General features: G+C 38.9%; 1 protein-coding gene across 1 annotated transcript in view; it reads right to left on the reverse strand.

The window, feature by feature from the left end:
• nbeab (neurobeachin b) overlaps positions 1-21,225 on the reverse strand; it is a 184,707-nt gene that overhangs the window by 114,251 nt on the left and 49,231 nt on the right. The window contains exons 5-15 of the mRNA XM_075473089.1: positions 21,015-21,136; positions 18,264-18,390; positions 16,581-16,700; positions 15,348-15,494; positions 10,208-10,405; positions 9,946-10,079; positions 7,847-7,955; positions 6,566-6,718; positions 4,886-5,054; positions 1,124-1,203; positions 211-273 (exon numbers count right to left, since the gene is read on the reverse strand). Of these exons, the coding sequence (XP_075329204.1) occupies positions 211-273; positions 1,124-1,203; positions 4,886-5,054; positions 6,566-6,718; positions 7,847-7,955; positions 9,946-10,079; positions 10,208-10,405; positions 15,348-15,494; positions 16,581-16,700; positions 18,264-18,390; positions 21,015-21,136 (1,422 nt within the window). The remainder of the gene's footprint in view (positions 1-210; positions 274-1,123; positions 1,204-4,885; positions 5,055-6,565; positions 6,719-7,846; positions 7,956-9,945; positions 10,080-10,207; positions 10,406-15,347; positions 15,495-16,580; positions 16,701-18,263; positions 18,391-21,014; positions 21,137-21,225) is intronic.

The raw sequence follows: 21,225 nt of genomic DNA on the forward strand, positions 1-21,225 counted from the left end.
ATCACCAGCAGTTACAGAAGGTTCTTAGTACACCTTGAAACAGTGAATGAATAATGGCTGAGTAACACAAAATATTAATTATTTTAGTAGTTAAAATAAACCGCTTCGGGAGCGGTAATGACAATGATTTGTGACTCTTAAACAAAAGGCAGGAAAGTGTCAAAAAAGAAATGCAGTTAATTAACGTGGGGCAGAAATAGACCCATGTACCTCGTGCATCGTTAGCAAATAGTTCAGGATACTCTGCAATTCATCCTCCTTCACACCTCGGTCCTAAAGGAATGAAAAATAATGAAGCAATATGTTCAATGCAAAACATTAAATTATGGAAAACAGCTGAAGAAGTGCGACAGCATAACAGACTTCCACAAACTATCTGACACTGAAGATGTTAGTTTTTATTTACTAAAGGACCAAGAATACAAGCATTTTTTTTCATCTTGTGGATAAGGTTGTATTGTTGTTCCTGAGCTGAATGTGCTTTTTTGCAGCGGCAGCAGCAAAATATACAGACTCAAAGCTAGTTGAAATTCGCTGCACTTTCACCACGGTGCAGGAAGAATGTGACTTGATAATCATCTGCAAAGATAAGACATGCTGGGACATGAGCAGCAACATGTGAACCTAGACTATGTAGTGTTACACACTGAATACCTCAATCAAATGTTCTATCTGTGGTCATGCATTGTACTATTTCTGCTATTCACTACTGTGTAATTAATTGAGATACATTATTCAGTCCATTTTGCCTGAGAGCCATTAGTACCCCAAGTCAAAAGTGGTGCCTTCAATGCGCTAAATTTGTCCGAACGATAGTCAGCAAATCTAAATCTAGTCAATTACAAAAACTGAAGCAGCTCTCCTGAAGGGAGCAATTAGTCTCATTTGTAAAGCTGGAACACATAAATATTTGCCATCTCTATTTAAACAATTGGAGAATCAAAATTAGAACAGTATTTCCTCTTAATGAAAACTTTAATTTATCTTATTCACAGCTGCTTGTCAGAATGTATTAAGGAGCAGACCAGTTGAACATTCATAAAGACAACACAGGCACAGTCTCTACATTTTCTCAGTGCAGTGGTGCGAGAGACTGTGATGGATGAAGACAGGTGGGCTATACCTTCAGAATGAGTTGCTTCAGGAAGAGAAGCATGAATGCCCGCAGAGAAATGACTTCATTCTGTGTTGGCCGTGGACCATCTGTAGTTTTAGAGAAAGTGCTTCAGCAATAAGAAAAGAAAAGAGAATGGAAGCAGATAATATACATTTCTATTTTCTGTTGTCCATTTACAGGCCTTGCCTCTAATTTGTCTCTGAGCTTTTGAGGAAAATCAAATAAAACAGGAACACCTTTAAAGACAAGTTCAGATTTACTCACCTTAGGAGCATGTGTCCAAAGTTTCACCACGTTCAAACAACAATCCAGACATTTCCCCTCCCTCTTACCAATTAAAAAAATAATTTGTACATTTAATATAATCAGAATATAGACTATGCTTTAAACCCAAGAAAGATCATTTGGCATATTTATCCCAGATCTATTTATCATTCATACTACATCAAACAGTGCATTACCCAAGCGGCCACAACATGGTGCCCAGGCAGCCAGCCCAAGGTCACACCTGCCCATCAAGCTGGCCAACACCTCATTAAAACTATCCAGAATTCCTCCGCCAACATGAGATCCTTTTGGCAAACCGTTAGCCTCACATTGGAATCTCTCTGATTTGAACATAATTCCATATCTGATGAGCTGAGCACTGTTGAGAGTGCTGTGTAAATAATAAAATATGTTATTTTATGACATAACAAATTGTTTAAGTATCATATTAAAAAGCTGCTGACTTTTTCCTTTTCTTTTTTTACACAATCAGATCTTCGACAATATACAGAGCTTCTCCATTTTTAACCTAAACCTTGGTGTTCAGTCAGAAACATCAGAACATACAGATGATGGCATGGACTACCTAATACAAGACTACAAACCATTTCCTTTAGAGTGAGCAGTACTCCAACTGTAACACAAAGTCTCCATTTGGCAGTAAATCCAGGTATTTATTGCCTAACTTCCTAATCATCCTGTGTAGGAAGCCAGCTATTAACACACTGACTGTATAATATGGCAGTAACTGGGTCAAATACAACTGCAGAGGCAATTCAGAGGAAATTGGTCACTTTGGCCAATACCCCCTTTTCTTCTTCCTCCTGATAAACTCCAACCTCCATCTTGGCTGAACACATGTTCATTTGAAATGGGGACAGCGCCGTGATGACTGATACAATGGCAGCAGGCACCTGACTATCCTGCTTCAACAGCCGGTCAGTGTAATCAATGATGAGGCTCCCTGAGGTTACAGAGGGAAAGCAATGCTGCTGCATCCCGACACTGATTAATAGCAGAAGAGAGGAAAACCTAGAGCAGGACAATGCCTGACAAGGAAGGGATGATAAGAACATTATTACCACAGCCACCTCATCTAAGTTACTCACAAACAATTCTGCTCAGCAGCTCAGCGTATCTCTTGCTTTTCATTCACAAATTGCTTTACTTCCTGCATCCCAAGGGCACGAGCACAGTGTTTTTTTTTTTTTTTTTAAATGATTGTCAATATGATTATGATTATTGCAAGATTCTTTTTTTCAGCTTAAGAACAATAACTAGCATCCTTTATAATTGCACAAAGCTTTCATTATAATAAAAAAAATGATTTCATTTCCAATCACAGGTTTTAAAAATAGAACAAATGCATGCTTTGTCTACTTAACGTGCTTTCTTTATAGCATCTGCAGTACACTGACTTTAAACTGCAATGACTAAACATTTCTGTGACATATAGGGGCAAACACAGGGAAATAAACTTTAAATGGGCATGGCTAAGACCCCTTCTTATACATTTAAGAATTTTTCTTATCAATTCATCAGAATTAATCTTGTGTGGGGTTGAGCGATCTAACTCAAACTCACTGAAGCCCCTCTGTATGTCTGTCAGCAGTTGTTTCTTCAATAATGAGGAGCGACATAACAAGCTTGAACTGAATGTGGTGACTGGTCAGGTAGCTTTAGTGGTTATGTCATTACTCATTATTTTGTGAAACGGAGGCAGAGACTGAGACAAAAGGAGAGTGAGAGGGATTGAGACAGATTGTGTGCTGGCTGTGGGTACATGTCACAGGCTTGGAGAAGTTGAGCAATGAGAATTGGCCTATGAGTGCCGGGACCAATTCTATGTTATAAGAATGATATATGGCTTTAATTTGATAGCACTTTCTATTAAGACCTGAAGATAAAAAAAAATAAATAAAAAAAAAGGGGACGCACTTCCAGAAAAAGAACGAGCAGCTTGAGGAGATCTGTTTTAAATGCCCTCCCTGTGTACTATAATTCAACACTTCATTATCTGCTTGGCTTTCTCCCTTTTGTGTGTGTGTGTGTTTCTTTGATCATTTCTCAGTTTAGCACGACAGAGGAAAACTGGCTCGCAGTCAGAGGAATGAAACCAGGTTGTCTGAAAATTACAAAGAGCAGGAAGGTGATCCATTTTGAGATGTCTTCCCCAGAATCCCAGCTGGGTTCTCATTACATTACTATCAACAATTACACTCATCTATGAAAGTCTACATTTAGGGAAAGGTTCACTTGAAAACATGGTATAGTTCATTATGTGTATTTTAAGCACTTCTTTTTTTTACAATAAATTTTTAGAAAAGCCAAGTGTTGTAAAATCAAACCTTTTTGGTTCAATGTTTTTCTGAGCAGGGATCACCTTTCTACTTAAATAGTCCTATAGATATCAAAATACATCACCTTGTTCTTATGTTCCTCTTTCTAGGTCTGCATTACTCACTCTAGTTCACATAACTTGTAAGAGACAGAGATACGATTGTGAGAAATGTTCCTCAAATTCCACAAGCAGATGATTACACAAAAGTAATGACAAAGGTAGGATAAGGGACACTTGGACAAATATAAATGTTGTATCTGTTTCCATGTGATCTTCACAAAACTCAGTCTGGAAATCCATTTGATGGCAATGTATCATGGTCACTTCCAGCATTAACAGGTCAGGATGGCAGGTTAAAGTATATAAAAAGCTGAAGTATTCATAAGGCTCTAAAACGCCCTCTGAGAACTGCTTTTCATCTTGTCGTCTTAATAAAAGTGAAGTTCACCACTAATGTAAACGATCGGTGTTGCAAGAAACGCAGACGGAGGTAAGAAAGAAAGTTTGAAATGAAATAACCTTTAACTGTGTGAAGAATATTACATAAACGCTGTCAAGCTTCAACCTTCAGCAAGTAAATTTCATAGGTCCTGGTGCAGTATAAACTCAGCTCTCCGAACCAATATAAAACAACCCCTATATTATGTATTATGTCGCAGGTAGTTTCAGAAAAGAATAATGGATAGCAAAAAGGAGAATGACACTTCAAGGACACTTTCTTTTCCTGCACAACCTGTATGGTGCCACGCCGTTTCACAGACTGACTCTGCCAGTCATGTCACTAGGCAGGGCTTTAGAAGCTTAACACCCCCACACACACCCTGCTGGGATGACAATATTGATATGGTGTGTCTGCCTTAGTGTCATCTCCTGGGATGGCCAGAGTCTCAACAGCTGACAGACAAGCACTTCCACAAGGAGATGAGTCATTTAAAATGTGGGAGAGCTGCTACCATTTCAGGAAATCACTTTGATAGCAGGCTTGTGACTGCACACTGCTTGTGATTGGTTTGTGCCCAATGATGTCCTTTCCAAAACACAAAGCTTAATATGTATGAGTCTTCAGATAGATAAGAAACCGTATGTAAACAAATATCAAATGAAATCATGCTCCACTACATCCACTGCTCAAAGACATCCACAATGCAAAACATGCTCACCAAGACCCTTTGGAGGGATGCCGCTGATATCTGCAGGGTTGGTGGCCCAGTAGTAGTACTTCAGCATGTGCATGAGCTGAAGGACGGTGCCAACTCGACGAATCGTGTTGTAGATGGTTGCTGTGCCAATGAACTCAGCAGAAAGGTAAGTATACAAAGAAAGTTGTACCTAGAAGGAAAACACACATACACATGTATTCATGTTAATAACTGCACATGCAAACTTATACCTTTACTTAACAATCCAGACGTTACGCTGGGATGGTTTCCTCTAATTAAACCCACTGTCCTTTAGGTATATGTATGGTAACAGATGGCCACTAAACCTGTGTTATTTAATTTCATAAGTTCACCAGCTCCACACTGTTTGCTGATGATTAGCATGTAATCTGTAATAAGCATCATACCCGATGCATTTTAACATAGAGGAAAGCAATGAGTCAAATGTGAGAGAACATAAAAGGTGGCTGTGTGTTTGAAATATGGCTTAAGGGTGCTAAGATAAAAGAACTCAATAATTGTTTATGTAATTTCAAAGGGAACAGAGGATTAAAATGCAGTCCTAAAATCTTATTTGTCCACAAGGACGAAGTCAGAGGTCCCTTGTATTAATGTATATGGCTCTAACACGTCTGTCAGATTTCTGTAAGCTGTACAGATAGCCGACAGTAACAAATTAAATCCGCACTCTGCGATAACCTGAGGGAAGGAGCCAGCATAGTTTGGTCTCAGTACAGCTAAAAGTGCTCTAACCCACTTCATTGCCAAACCTTTTTTCTCATTTTCCTTTCCCTTTCTCTATGCTCTATTTTGGGGGAGTTTCACAGGCAAGCCTCAAGACACTTTTGTATTTATTTCCTCCATTCATTTATTCATGGTTTGGTCCCATCAGTTGAATTCCCGAGGCTAATGATTTTGCCACACAAACCGAGCTTCTTTGATATACCTCGTCTCATTTTTATGGGTCATTATCTAAAAAGGAAAAGGAAAAAAAAAATGTTTCATTTAAAAGGCTTCATTTGAGGCTAGTAAAGTGGCAGCAAGTCTGTAACCTTGCAATGTTTTCTACTTATTGAGAACATATAAATGGGCTACACTCAACTCAACTTAAAGTACCCTTAATACAGCTGTGTACAGGTTCATAACTTTAAATTTTGGGACAGTACCAGAACAGGTGTTCATGTTTTGATGTTAAAATCTTTTTTTTCTATATTTTGTTTGCTATAGAACCTCCTTAAAAGTTCCAGAATAGTACCACTCACTCGAAGGCATCACTTCTAAAATGGCCCATTGTGCTCTGATTTGTCAGGTAACTGGTCAAGAATCGCAGACTGCTCGACAGCAGCTTATTCTTTGATTGAGGTGTGCCAAAGTAGCCACTGGGCAGCCATCATGCAAACATGTTTCATGGTGGTGACGTTAAGTAGAGAGATAATAAACGAGCCATTTCAAGGAGTTCAGGAGCAGTGTCTTCTGTGGGAGGGAATGTTAACTTTATTACAATTACTTCTATTACTTCTTCACAGCCCGTTTTCACAAAAACAGAGACACGTGAGAATTTGTTATTTCTGTACTCACCTTTGCAGAGGTGATAATGATGCTAATTATTACTGAAACCTTGCATGGTTTTAAGCTTTGGATATGCATACTTTTCTGCCACAGATACCTGCATGAGCTCACCTTGGCAGGGGTGTGGATCCAGATAGCAGCGTTGAACAGAATGTGGTCACACAGCTGCTTGAGAAGTGGTGCTCCATGTGTCAGCCCATCCAGATACTTTGCGAAGGAGAGGAATTGCTCTAGTACTGCCCTGGTGATGTGGATACGAGAGGACTGTGGAGAGAAGCACACATTCATGTTAAATAAGAAATGTGTCACCGAGACTTCTTGGCCATAAACATTTATTTAGCTCTCTTAATACTGACAACATCATGAAAAAACAAAACAAAACATGAAATGACCCTTCAATACCCAGAAGAAAAAAACGAGCTTTATGATAAAGTGACAAAAATGTCTGTTACTTTGCCTAGACTGATTTAAAGGATCACTGCATGTGGTTGGGCTATTTAAATAGTGTAGCATCAGTTTAAAATGGGTCTACTTCTATATTTAAAGAAAAATTAAGAGTGAGCCGTCTTAACTTTGCACATAATACTTTTCACAAGTACTGTCATCGCTCACGTCTGGCATCTGTACTCAGTCCAGGAGACAATGTGAGGGTAGGGGTGAAAGAAAAATGAATGCCTCGGAACGAGGGAAGGTGTGGCATAAACATATCATGAACAGATGGCGTGACATGTGAAAGTGTGAAACCTGGCAGCTGGAGGGTAGGAAGCAAAAAACGGCAGCTCCCAGGTGCCGACTCTGCCTGGCTGTTAGTCTACAGCATCTGAAGCCAGCAGGCAGGCAAGTCACTGAGTGTCAAAGTGGAGTCATTTCTCAGTGTACGGAAAGAGCCAGCACTCTAGGGACGCTGGCTGCTAGATCTGCATCACAAAATGGGTAAATAAAGATTGATGCAGAAAGGGGTGACAAGTTCCTCCTCTAGTTCTGTTTAGTCCAAATAAGAATTTAGGACTCTGCTAGGAGCAATCGAAGATCTGACCGTTGACAGGGCTTTGAAAGTACAGACAAGACACAGTGCACCGTAATAGAAAGGATGCAGAAGTTTCAAAAGCAGATGGGTCATTCAAAGAAAAACGTGACAAAACCCAACTTTCTAATCATCATCAACTCAATGAGAAAATTAGGAATGGACATATGCATTTTTTTAAATGATGTTTGAAGTGTTATTCATATGAATATGTTCATATGAAAGGATAGCTTGTATAACATTTCAATGGGAGCAAAGATGTAAAAAGAAAACAAGTCTATGGGTGAGGTCACATATGAATTTGATGATAGTGACTCCTTGAAAAGTGATGAAAGAAAGTGTGATATCTTGCGGACACTGTAACATACCTTCTCCAACAGGTATCCAATCACCAAAAAGCCCTTTCCTCCCAACATCTGCTCCTGCATTGTCACAGAGCTCTTGAGCAGCTCAACCAGAAAAGCCAGGAGAGTGGCACTGCAAAAATAAAAGATACTGTGTCTCCAAATGGAATAAATACTCATCTACTCACTGGAAATGACCCTTTGCTGTGGTGATGAAGGAATTATTGAGGCTGTGAAGGTGGTGGGGAAATTATTCCATAGACTACAGCAGCTTGAGGAGACACAGCGAAAGAGGGAAAACAACAAGGTCATTTTCAGAGGATGTCAGCAATCAGCTGGGGACTCTGGCTCACTCCTTTCATCCCTCTTCAATTCAGAAGAGAGGTTGGCTCGGTGGGTTCTCTAGGGTACAGAGGGTGGTCTTTGAGATGAACACTAACAGAGTGTGTGTGTGTGTGTGTGTGTGTGTGTGTGTGTGTGTGTATATATGGGAGAAGGGGGTTCAAGAGGGCAAGGTAGTGCAGTAAAGGCAATTTTTTTTTCTTTGTTGCAACACTCTTTTGGCTGAGTGACAGTGGTGCTTGGTGACACTTCATAATCGGCTTTCCTTCACATCCTCAAGAGGTTTCCAGTCCAACGCAACAATCACAAGAACATAATCACTTCTGTGCAGACTTGCTCATATAGTGAACATATGTACTGCATGCATACATACTCCTCCAATCAATGCCAACTTGAATCTGTCTGTTTGTGTACCATTTCAGCGTGCAGTTCTTGTCTCACTACTGCTCCACCTATGCTATTACTTATTCTAAGGAAATGATAGAAGTGAATGAAACTCAGCTCTGTATGCTTTTGGTTTATCCTCTTAACCTTTTTTGCAAGCACAAATTGCTTCCGGTTTGGCAGAGTAGTAATGACTAATGCTGTATCACCTCTGCTTGGACCTCAAGTTGGTAAAGCAATATAAGAAAGAAATATTAAAAGGATCTTTTAAAAATCACTATCTGAGAGTGCTATTGAAAACAGTAAATCCTCCAGCAGAGTAGGGAGTTAATTGTTGCATGGGCTTTGAACCCCAAAGCCCCAACAGGGTTTATAGAGACTCAATTTAAAGCGAGGACAAAGAAAAGTGTTTAGGAGAGTTGCACACTGTATGCCAAAGACACGAACAAGCTAGCGAGGGAGCATGAGGGACAGAGAGCTGAGTAAAGTAGAATCAACAGAGGTAGAGAGCTTTGGGCCTCTGTGATTTGTGCTGCTATGTGGCTCTTCCTGAGTCCATACATGTTATTAAACTAACACTGGATTAGAGCAGGGCTCAGACTCAATCCGGCACATAGCGGGGAAGATTTGGGCAGACCAGCTCAGGATGACAGGAACGAGAAGGGCTGCAACCTGCGACCAGATATAATAATGAAAACTACAGATTTACAAATGCCATTTATAGCTTACAGTGAAATTCATCACCACACTACGACTTCAAAAGACACCTGATTTAGATTTGGGTGCAGTTACCATCATCTGCTATCCACCATGCAGGGCTGGCCTGTCTATTCAAAATCATGTGGAGTAGCTGAAGCACTAACACAACGTGGTCTGGGATTAGGTTAAGGTTATTGTTTGGTTTAATAAAGACCCATTCACAGTCTTCCTACAAAGCAGCTGAAAAACTAAACACTTTTCATTGCCAAATGTATATTGCAATAAGATTAACAAAATACTTTCTTGCTTGCCAAGATAGCTGATTTGTATCTCAAGGCATTCTGTATTTAATGCTTGTAATCATAACACCACTTAATAGTGTTAATAAGCAATAACAACCCAAAGACATTCCAATAAAGAGCAATTAGATGCCTACATTTATTACATTTACATTTAGACCCATCTAATTTGGCTTCATAATACAGACCGATATAAATATGTTAATTTTTGCTTCCTCTGTCCAGTCAAAATTCAACCACATGCACAATTAGAAAAAAATGGTATGATCAAAACATTAAAACCCAATAAAATTCCCAGCTACAAAAGGAGATCTCTGTTACTTACAATTCCGTGTGTTTAACTTCCAATGCATCAAGTCAGATTGTACATTGTTCAATAACAAGATCTCTACTTCTTACCAGACTGTAGTTTCCACCTGGCTGTCCCTCAGCTGATGATAGTCCAGCTGAGCAAAGAGTGGAAAGAGAACCTGGATACCACCGATGGAGTGGATGGCACTGTGGATGGAGTGAGTCACTGTGGCTTTCACATCCTGCGATGATAATATGGAACCCATCAACAACACCTTCATACCAAGTGAATTTTAAATAAACATCAGAGCAGCATCGAATACAACACTGCTTGAGATGGTGTGCACAAAGTGAGAGTAATGCAGCTGACCTGAAGCATCAGGGCGTGTGGTGAGTGCACAAATATGGAGGCATTTTCACGGGGAGAGGACTCCAGGCAAAGCTGGGCATCAGTGGCCTTGGCGTTATAGGTAAAGGCGATGGAGCCTGCCAATTTGCCATCATACAACACCTGCTTGTGATGCTCTGCTAAGTGGATATCGCTCTCCGACTTGAACTTAAATATACTCTGAAAGAAAAAGAGAGTGAATAAGGAAATTAAAAGAGATAAAGTGAAACATGGGTGGAGTGCGAACGATGGACTGAGTATCTCTTTCCTGCACACACCGTATCAGTGTCTTGTGGGTGTTATCTTTTAATTATAACAAGATGAAAAAAAGGCCCATTTAAAAATTAAAACTGATCGACATCGAGCGCACTGCAGAAATACATTTTGAAAAGGCCTTTTCTCTCTTAATTAAAGCTGTCCTTTTCGTCTCTATAATTCTTTTTTGATGCACTCAACCAAAACAAAAAAGACAACACAATTACTTTTTAGTGATGCAAACCATTCTTGACACAATTATCTGCTAAGCAAGAAGTGAAAGAAATTGAGCAGCACTTTGGTGCAACCTTTAATAAGAAAAGCTACACAAACAAATAAAGCAAGGAAAAAAGAAAGTGAAATTTCCTTTACAACAAAGAAAATAAAAATGTGTAGCTCTTTTATTTCACGTTGGCCAGAAAAATAATAATTTTCCATTTTCTGTGTTTCTCCTCCTTGGGGGACATTAAATGGTTATGTTATTAGTTGAATGATATAAGTTTATGTCATGATGATTGGGATGTCATATAGAGATTTGGTGGAGCTCTTTACTCTACTGCTTTCAATTTGTTTAGCTTTAAGTGAGTCTTTCCTTTATTCTTCTCAGAGGATCATTGTTTGACAGCAATCTTTAAGTTCTTCCTGCAGAACACAATCATGAGGAGGAACAGCAGCTGATAACAGGAATCAAAACAAATGATTGTTTACCTGCTTTAATTTCAGTCATTTATTCTGGAGTCTTCTGGAGGTATTTCAAAACAAGCAGTCGCTTCTGAATTCCAATGAGTACTCGTGTAAATGGAAACAGGCTGCATAGAGGGAGCCACGGGAATGGCCCTTTTACTTGCCACGCAGTAACATTTTAATACTTTTCTTGGTTTCTTTACCAAATAAGCACTTCTCTATACAAGCACACAGAACAGGTTATAACGAGGTTATCCAACATTGTCGAAAAAAACTTTCAAATTAAAACTGACAGTGTGCAATGAAGCACAAGGTGATAATTGGAGAGAGCAAATCCACAAAATAAGCCAATATTCAGAAAAATTAATTTACTAGTAAAGTTACTAGTAAGTGTCTTCAACTCCTGAAAATACTAATGATTCCAATTATGATTAAGCCCTGTGTTAGGACAGAGTTTAATGTTTTTAATGTTTCATTCAATTCAGTTTTATATAAAGTGTAAAATCACAACAAATGTTATCTAAAGGCACTTCAAAGATACAGTCAAATAATTTATTCATTCATTTACATTCATGTTTGCTGAGAAATATTATTATACCTTCACCAACATTTCTCCAGCCATTTTAACGGCTGCATGAAAGTGCACGTTCAATCAGTCAATAGCTCGATAACAAATTCATTATGGTTAACATAACAAATTGCTTATCAATAAAAGACTAGTCTTAATTTACTCGATCAATTAGTAGCTGACACATGAGCTGAATTAATCTGTCAAAGCCGTGTGAATGGACTACGCTTAATACTGAAATCAATTCCACTAATCAGAGGTGCTGAATTATTAATGAATGAGAGAAATGTTTTCCCTTCCCTCTCTGAACCATGGGCAGCAAGCATGTGGTGATAAGAGAGACTGAGAGAGCTGAAGTAACAGTGAGGAAACAACCATCTGGCCCTGGAGGGACTGTAGAAAAAATCCAGTATGCTAAGCAACACAGGCAAACAGGATTCAAGCACCTATCTAAAATGGAACTAAAACTGGGTGGCTTTTTTTAGTGAGGGTGTAAATGTGTAAAATAAGTGCAGGTCAGTTCTATAATGAGGTCAATTATGCATGCAGAGTAGCAACCTTTTCAAGAAATATAAAGAATCTTTTTTTTGTTCCAAATTCTAAGTTTAGCACAAAATTATATTAAAATTGCCTTGCATCGTTTCAGTATAATAAATTATTTGTTTTGTGATACTATAGCTTTATTTTTACTGTTTTAAGTGTTCCTCAAATGGTATTGATCAACTGAATATTGGCTGGCTCTAAATCCATGCAAGCATTATTCGTGCAAAGAGCTGTACAGGTCAGGAAAATAATAGGGATGAGTCACATTTAATGGTGCATCTCATTTTAGTCCAACAATAAAGAGATATTCACATGATTTGCTATGATCAAGTCGACACAGCAGCTATCACGCATCTCATCATGTAGTCTCTAACATCCTTCAAAAGTTCCTACTCATGAAACCCAAGTGACAAGAAATAACAAGCTTCAGTGCCCTGCACTTCTGCAAGACTGCTGCTGCAGTGTGAAAATAAGGATCTCATGGGTTTTGTCTATAAAACCTTGTAGCATGACAGCATCATTCCACGGACCAGCCACAGAACAGCTTTCCCCTTCCCTCCAACTGCTAACTAGGGACACCACTTGAAGAGCCAGGACACTCGAGAGTAAGATGTGGGATGATTTGTAACTTCGAATGAAAAATAAATATCCTATAATGCAATCAAACAGATTCTAAGTATTGACAAAATGTTCAAAGCTACATTCCCTTTTAATCAAATGAACATTTGTAAAACCAAGGCTTTTTTGTGTAGTATTCGTGGTATTATACTCTCCTGCATTATCAGTAAGGCAAAGTAGATTCCCAGTGAACAGTAAAAGAGTATTCATGGGCAGGCACGTGTACTACCCATAAGCCAGCATTTGCTCGAATATACAGTGCTAGATAAAGGATATTAGGACCTTTTGATGTTTAAAGTTTTATCCTCTCACAGAAAAACAGAAAAATAAGATACACATCAGTGCCAGATTTGATCTTTTAATGTATCGTCACATCAGCAGTTTTTTCCCCACAAATGTTGCTTTGGCTGCGAGGTTCTTGTGTACAATAATGTGTTTTTCTAACATACTGTGGAACCAACAAGAAGGTAACATCTTCATCCACTGAAATGAGGAATTGGACCGTGGGACTCCCTCAGTCTCTCCTCTCTGCGGTGCATACTGCAGAGCAGTGTTGGCACAGATTCAGTGGGCTAATCAACCTCATGTAGCTCACATATGGCAATGGTGAAAAGAGGGCAAACACAGAAATAACACTAAGTGCATTATATTAAAGATGTAAAGTCATAGCTTAATTGCTTTGACAACTCAAATCAATATCTAATACTGGGTTTGCACTAAAAATTGTCAGTGCATATTGCTTTGATGAATGGCAGAGATATTAACAAAAACAAGCATGTGAACAAGGGCTCTTTAAAACTGCTGTTAGTTTTATGCTTCATAGCATGTACATTTTTAAGAACTGCCAGGCATTTCTCTTGTCGGAATTCTTCAGCTCACCATTTTGTAGACCTTGCACAAAGATTAAAGCTGATAAAACAGCAGTGAGGAATGACAGGAAAATATTACATTGAGCTGCTGTAAGCCGTGTAGACTCACTGCTACCCCTTCATTCCATCTCGAGATTGCTGGAAATCTTTAATATCAGACATAAAGTTGGGAATATGTTGCTAAAAGTTGCCTGTTGGTACTTTAAATGGAATAACCAGAAGTCCATCTCCAGTCAGAGCACAAAAGAGCCTGGGGACCAGATTCTACTAACAGGTCTGTCAGATTTGTAGTCATAAATCATAGCATGCAGGAGAAATGGTGACTCTTGGCAGCAATAATTGCCGCATTTAAACTAACTGCAGAAGTTAAAGTTAGATTCAAAACACTGTGTAAGCAGGGGAGAGTGTGTCAAACATCAAACATGGATGAGGAAATCGTACAGCAGAAAATAAATCATACAGTGCATTAATGCAGTCTTTTTTTCCAACAGCTGAGCAAAAAAAAATATGCGTGCTGCAATCTCCTGCACTCACTCCTAACGTTGCAGTCCTCAATTAAAAAGGATATTTCCTCAACCAGACAGCTCTCCCAGTGCAACTTACCTGGCTAGTTTCATTATATTCACCAATACTTTTCACAGCTAAATCTGTTGAAAGGTAAATGTTTCCCCTGAACATGCTCTTCACTATTTTAAGAATTCTGAAAAATAACTTTTCACTAAATGTGTATAAGGGACTGCTGTTCAAGAAGGGTACAGCAGGTCGCCTGTCATTAGGGGGAAAAAGGGTTAAATGAATGAATTCTCCCAGGAGTCCCAAGGCATTCGTAGACCTGATTGAAATCCTCCTCACCAGTGAAGGTTTTACTAAGTTTGATCTTTGATGCCACCAACCACTTTTCCCTCCTGCCTTAAAAAAAAGAATGACTATGTCCTGAAAAAAGACAGATTGGAACATAAGTGGCATGAAATTGTGAGAGATATTATAAATTGCCTGGGACACATCCTGTGTTCAGAGATGATTTGGCAGTGTGTGTCATTGCTCCACTGGGACAGAGTGCAGAACCGACACTATGAAGAAACGGCAGCATGAAAGTATCAGGGGTTAAAGTGAGACAATGTGAAGAGGAAAGAAAAGGAAAGAAAAGTCAATTCTGCATCTTGATTTTAAGAAATTAAAAAAAAAAAATTAATACAAATGCAAAATATCAAACAAACTGCAAAAGGTTTGTCACTGTGTCATAAATATTTTCAATCATCCCTGTCTGGGTACGTCAGCATGTTTCTACATCCACATACAGGATTCGGTTTAGGTCAAGAAGCTTGGGAGCGCTACACCTGCTGCAGCTGATATAAGTTGGCTTGGAACTTTATCCCCTCCTCGTTCCTGCTGCTTCCCGCTCTGTACTATACTTTTATTCCCAGGATAAGGTCATTTATGCAGTCGTTTATCGAGGAGGAAAAGCAGGACGGAGCCACAAGGCAAAGGAACTATGGCAGGGCAGCACTGCTCATCGATTTCACAGATGGATCGGTGATGCAGACTGCTTACATGTAATCTGGTTTAGCCACCCTCAAGCACATACCTTATAGCCTGGTCCTAGCTGATGAATTGCAAATATCTGTGCGGGATTGAGGGCTTCGCTGAACACATAGACGGCTCCTAACTGCCCACAGAATACTCTGTTAGCGTCCGCTGTCTCTGAGGACCCGAGGAAGCACTTATCATAACTCTGCAAGAGGGACATACAGAAAGAGGTTATACCGTTTGGTACTGTGGGAAAGAAGAAAAGGTCTCACACTTAGCTGTATTTCAAAGGCTAAGAACTAAATAAATAACAACAGTACTTTATTCCACAGCACCCTTTTAAGAGGATGAATCCACAGAAAAGAAGAAAATATATGCAGTCGTTACATACAGGATCAAATTAAAGTGTAATGGACAATAGCAGCTGCAAATTACTTAACAAGTGAAATCCTATGCAAGTGGAACAGTGAAAAATAAAAAAAACAGCAGAATCTAAATCTTGATCAAGTTTGTATTTGACTTAGCTGTTGGGAAAGCTCACCCAACTCGATTTATGTCTCTAAACTCTACATGCAACTGCCGTGCTTTTTCAGCTTATCTACGTTAACACAAGCACTCCTCGTGTACCATTACTACAGCTGTCAGCATACAATATTTCCTGTGCTACTAGATTAATGTTTGAGCTTACTGTTTGAGTAAATGTGGTAATGAAAAAGATGGTTTAAAAAAGATCTCCATCCAGTTGATTGGAAAGGTGTGATGTAGAGGTCTGATTATCATATGCAGCCCCTTTCTATTCATTTTTACATGCCTCTCACGTGCTTGAAACAATCCTATTTGATTCTCTGCGGCCATTATGTAAAGAAAAAAAAAATCATCTTCAGAATGATGCTCACTCACAATGAAATTTCCTCCTCAAGTGTGGAAAAACTATGCCAACACAAATGAAGGCAGCTTCAGGTAATGGGGTGGAATATTTCATGAACCAAACAAATGTGACTTCACAGCTACAAAAATCACAAACATCTTTGGAAATGCATCTCTACTCATGCAAATGAAAAGCAAAAAGTTTCAACCTTAATTTATGCACACATTTTCACCCTGTGCAAGAATCGTTTATCAAAATATTAAAAATTCCATCTTTCACATCTAAAGCAGCATTTCTGTGTGACCAATACACGAGAAAGAATGATAAACATCGATATGTTTGCCTCAGTCATTCCTGTGGTCAAAACATCGAATCAGGTCAATATGACAACAGCAAATAGGAGGTAAAAGGCAGATTACTTACATCGTTTGTGTTGACGTGCCATGCCATGTCTCCATAAGAGACAAGCTGTCCATTCACATAGCATCTTATTTCACTGTTCCTCCAGCGGCTGTAGATGTGAACTATGCTGATCATGTACCACTGAGGGTGAGAAGAGAGTCCGATTGAAAAGGTTTAGTATCTGAGCTACAGAATCCATCACTTATTAAATCTGTCAGAATCCCTCTAATGTACATCTGAAAAAAATGCAGAGGAGTTTGGATCACAGTACAATATTTCAAAGATTTTTACGATAATCCTTGTGATTACTTTTTCTTTGTTTGAAACATTCAGACTAACCCCAAAGTTAATGGAAAGCCAGAGCAGTGAGGTTTGCTAACTAATGTTCTGAAATTTGTAATAGGAGAAAGTGAATAATAGATCAGAGGAAAGGCTAACAGGAGGCAAGACAACTAATTTTTCACTGCGCAAAGGCAATAAGCAAGATTCCAACACTTGCTTATTCTGGAACGAAGAGCTAACTGCAAACACAGAACTGACTTTCAAAGATCTTACATCTAGTGAGTAATTTAAAAAAATACCACATAACAAAAACTTTTGTTAACAGTTCAGCAGTGTTAAAAGGAACAAAGTAGGTGAAGTGAGAAGTTTATTGATGTGACACAAGAGAAAGAAAAGGTCACCTGCTAGCAGAAGAAAAGAAACCAAAAAAGAGATAACTGCAGCAATGAAGGATTATCTTAATACCACAAAAAAATATGTTATCAATATACAATAATCAAATGCGTTAGACTGCAGCTACACATAATAGTTTTGAATTCAGGATTAAATCAGCACATGGGAATAAGTTTAAAATCTCTGATGTGACTGTATACCCATCATTTATTGGTTTGACCCAAGAAGGGCACGGTGAGCGGTCCAATTAGAGCTGTCTACACCCATAGGTAAGGACACCTAAAACAGGATTCATGGCAGAGGAGAAGAGTGCAAGCACCCTGGAGATAATTTAGAACTGCACCATCTGCTGAATGTAACATCAATTAAAAAAAAATGTATTTATTGCGTCTCATCTTCAGAAAGCTTCTGCAAGAAGTACCTGTGCTGTGACTCTTGAAATGAGACACATAGTTGTTTGCAACTGTTATGTGAAGCCTCTAATTGTTTGACACATGCACGGAGTTAGTTAGTCTGCTCTGCAGGGACAGGTGCGCCGCACTGATGCACCAAGCTAAATTAACTTTCATTTTCACATCCACATTTACACCTGTACGACTCGGCTTTTTTTTTTTTTTTTTTTCTTAATTCTTCAGGTGTTTATGTTGATATACAAAATACACAAACTAGAGCCAAGAAAAGACAAGGTGATGGATGGGGGACAGGAGTAAATATAGAAAAAGATTACAGGGTTATTCAAAAGAGCACAATGACTTTGTGTTTCAAATTAAATCTAAAATCTTAATCTCTTTTCCCTCTACTTAGATCATAATGTAACATGCAGTTCCTCAGATGGCATTGTGCAATTCAGGTTTAGATGTGACCACATTTAAAGTAGCTACTTTATGGCTGCTAAAAATGTTTATATCATCATAATACTTGATCAATAAAACTTTCAAGAGAATATAGGCATCATATTAGTCAGAATGATGTAATTAGCTAGAAAAATTTGTAAGTCACTCAAAAAACTAAGACTAAAGCAGGTCTTACCTTTCTGGGCTGAAAATCATACTTCACACAATGCTGGAAACCTTTTCCTTTAGACTTAAGCGACGTTACAATCAAACAGTTCCCAACAAAATGTGCAGAGTAGCCAATACCCTTGCTGGTGCGAAAGCTGCAAACAGAGAGAGTTGAACACAGATTCAATTATGCTAAAGCAGAATATCGTTTCAAGTTCGAACTAATCAAGGTAGAAGTGGATGTATTTTTGACAACCAAGTTAAGAATTATTTTGGGTAATATCTCTTTAAGAAGCTCTAACAAATCATGTACAATGAAATGGTGTCTAAAGTTCAAAATAACTTTAAAGGTTTTGCTCTTTGCAGATACCAATTCATCTGAAGGAGGAAATGGTAGACGATTTTTAAAATTCTTAAGTCAAATAAAATATGACGGCAAAACAATCAGAGTAGGAGAATAGGAGAGGTGAGACTGCAGTGGTTGCAGCTTTTGCGGGCATGGAAACAACCGCAGAGGGTAAGCATCTATCTGCCTAGAGCGTTTGAAATTTAGGCCCTGAGTGGCAAAACATTAAACACCGTCGCCACAGCCAGTCATGGGATTGGGAGTAGAACAAATTAATATTATCTTAAATCAAAGGCTATTGGTCTCGACTGAGATCTTTGCAACCAACCAAAGAATCAGTGGACCACAGACTTTGGGTACTTATATGCACCCCATCTCTACACCAGGAAAAGCAAAGGCTGAAAGCATTAAAAAGCCTGGATGCCTGGTCATACTTAAAAGTTTTGTCTGCAAAAAGCAGGCCCTAAACAACATTCTGCTTTTATATGGACAGGTTTGTACAAACATCTTATATCTTATTCAAACTGTTGGACTGAAAACGGTAAGCATGGATAAAATTATAGTAACAATCCACTGTGCAGTCCATGTCATGTCAGCGTGGTCATGAAGCAGTTCAAATGTTTTGGGGACACACTTTTTGCCTGTTTATCGAGGTCTCTAACAGGCTTTTCCCATTACCCCACTTGATAAAACATCTGATCACATTTCATACACCTCAATGTGCTTAAAGACAGTGTTGGGATCAGGATTAAAAAGATCCATCAAACATCAAATTTGACTCGCAGAATAGACCTGGCTTTTTTGTCATGACTCCAACTCTTTTTTCCCCAAAAATTTAAAAAGCAGAGAGAGAAAATATTACTGCAACTTCTTTCCAAATCTGTTTATATAATCGACTGCACAACAGATTTTCTGTGTTTTCCAGCCTGTCAAACAGGTCACAGGCACTGAGCCAGCTGTCTTTTTGCCACTCAGTGGTAAAAATTGGGCATAATCGGGTACAGTCACATGTTTTATAACACCACGTGCATTCCCTCTATAAAGGCCAGCACTGCTATTGGTGACCAGACTACAGTAATGCTATGTGTCTCTCCATTCTAATCGTGGGGACTGTGGAAATGTAAACTGTTGACAGTATGAGCAGCTCCTCTACGCTCAGTGTGCAGATCCAAACAACCTTGCAATAACACAATACCTCTCCATTATATCCCCACTTTAATGAACTTGTTTTACACTCCTGACACATACTAAATGCACTCCAACAGTCTTTAGGGTAAAGGCAATCTTCCTCACCACCCACTGAGATAATCTGAAACAAACAGACATATTTGCTAAGGCAGGTCCAGAATGTGGGGATGTTTCATTTGTACATTGTGGCTTGGTTGCAGAGCCAGAGAGATGCAGAGCCCCACACCTGGCTGCTGCTGAGCCAAGACACATTTCTGGAGAAGCTTGGTCTGCCTCTGAAGATACAATTCTTCTTTTTGTTGTTTGCATGCCCTGCCACTGAGATGAGAGGGACTTGGAGAAATACATGAACAGGATTAGCCTGGCGTATCTCACCCCTTTTTGTGACAGCTGGTATAGAATAGCTGCCACGTGAATACCAAAATCTTAGCTTAGCCAATATTTCCTCTTTTCTTTCTGATGTTACACATCAGAGAGACATAGAAAATGTTTTTCTAAGGTGAGGGGAGATTATTTCATTTTCATTTGTTAGATCAAGGTAGAGCGATGGCAGCCAGCAGATGATAAGAAGGAATTGTTTTCTGGCCAATCAGTCTTTCCAGTCAGCCTGGTGTATCTTTTCATCTTTATTATCCACTGGTTCTTTCATTCACTTCCACAGCCGTTTTACATGCTCATTGTAATCCGTGGTTCCCTCCTCAAACGTTCTTCTCTAAACAGAATAACTATTACTGCACTTTGCAGTTATCGATTTTCACAACAGTTACCCACAAGCTCCATCTGAAGCTGGCAGGTAAGCCTTTTGTGACACTTATTCAAATCTGATTTGATAACTATGCAGGGTCTCCTACAGTAGAAATCAGTGTTCCAGCCATGTAATTCATGCCTGCATGAGTTTTAATCTCAATAATCTCACTTAATTCCCTCTCTATTCATTATAATTCATGAGCAGTATCTAGGAAAATGAAGCCCTTCACAAACCACATTGCATAAATGTTGTCAGTGTGTGAAAAACAGCATCTGTAAAACTAGTTCGACCTTGAAATACAAGTTATAGTCATAATCTGCTAAAATGAGAAAATCCCTGTAGGTCACAGAGTATTGGACCGCATACTGTTTAGTCAATAAAACTGCTGCTAGCTTTACAGGCTTCTGCAAGGATATGATTTCTAATAAAAAAAAGGCAAAAACAATTAGATGAATGAAATATGGAGCACAAATGTATGTCAGTGTGCACTCACTCACCAGTAGAGATACGGTTTGTCCTTGTCAACATTGATATTATTCAATGGATCCATTCTGAACCAGGTGTTAAATGTGAAGCCATTCTGATAAGGCCACTTAGCAATAGGAGGTAACGCAATTGCCTAAAACAAATAAAGGGCAAAAGAAGAGAAAAACATATGACAGAAAGCCGTGTAAAAATCCTGTGCATTGCCTCTGGAGCCAGCTTGTC

This window comes from Odontesthes bonariensis, chromosome 9, assembly GCF_027942865.1.
Source record: "Odontesthes bonariensis isolate fOdoBon6 chromosome 9, fOdoBon6.hap1, whole genome shotgun sequence".
Lineage (NCBI taxonomy): Eukaryota > Metazoa > Chordata > Actinopteri > Atheriniformes > Atherinopsidae > Odontesthes > Odontesthes bonariensis.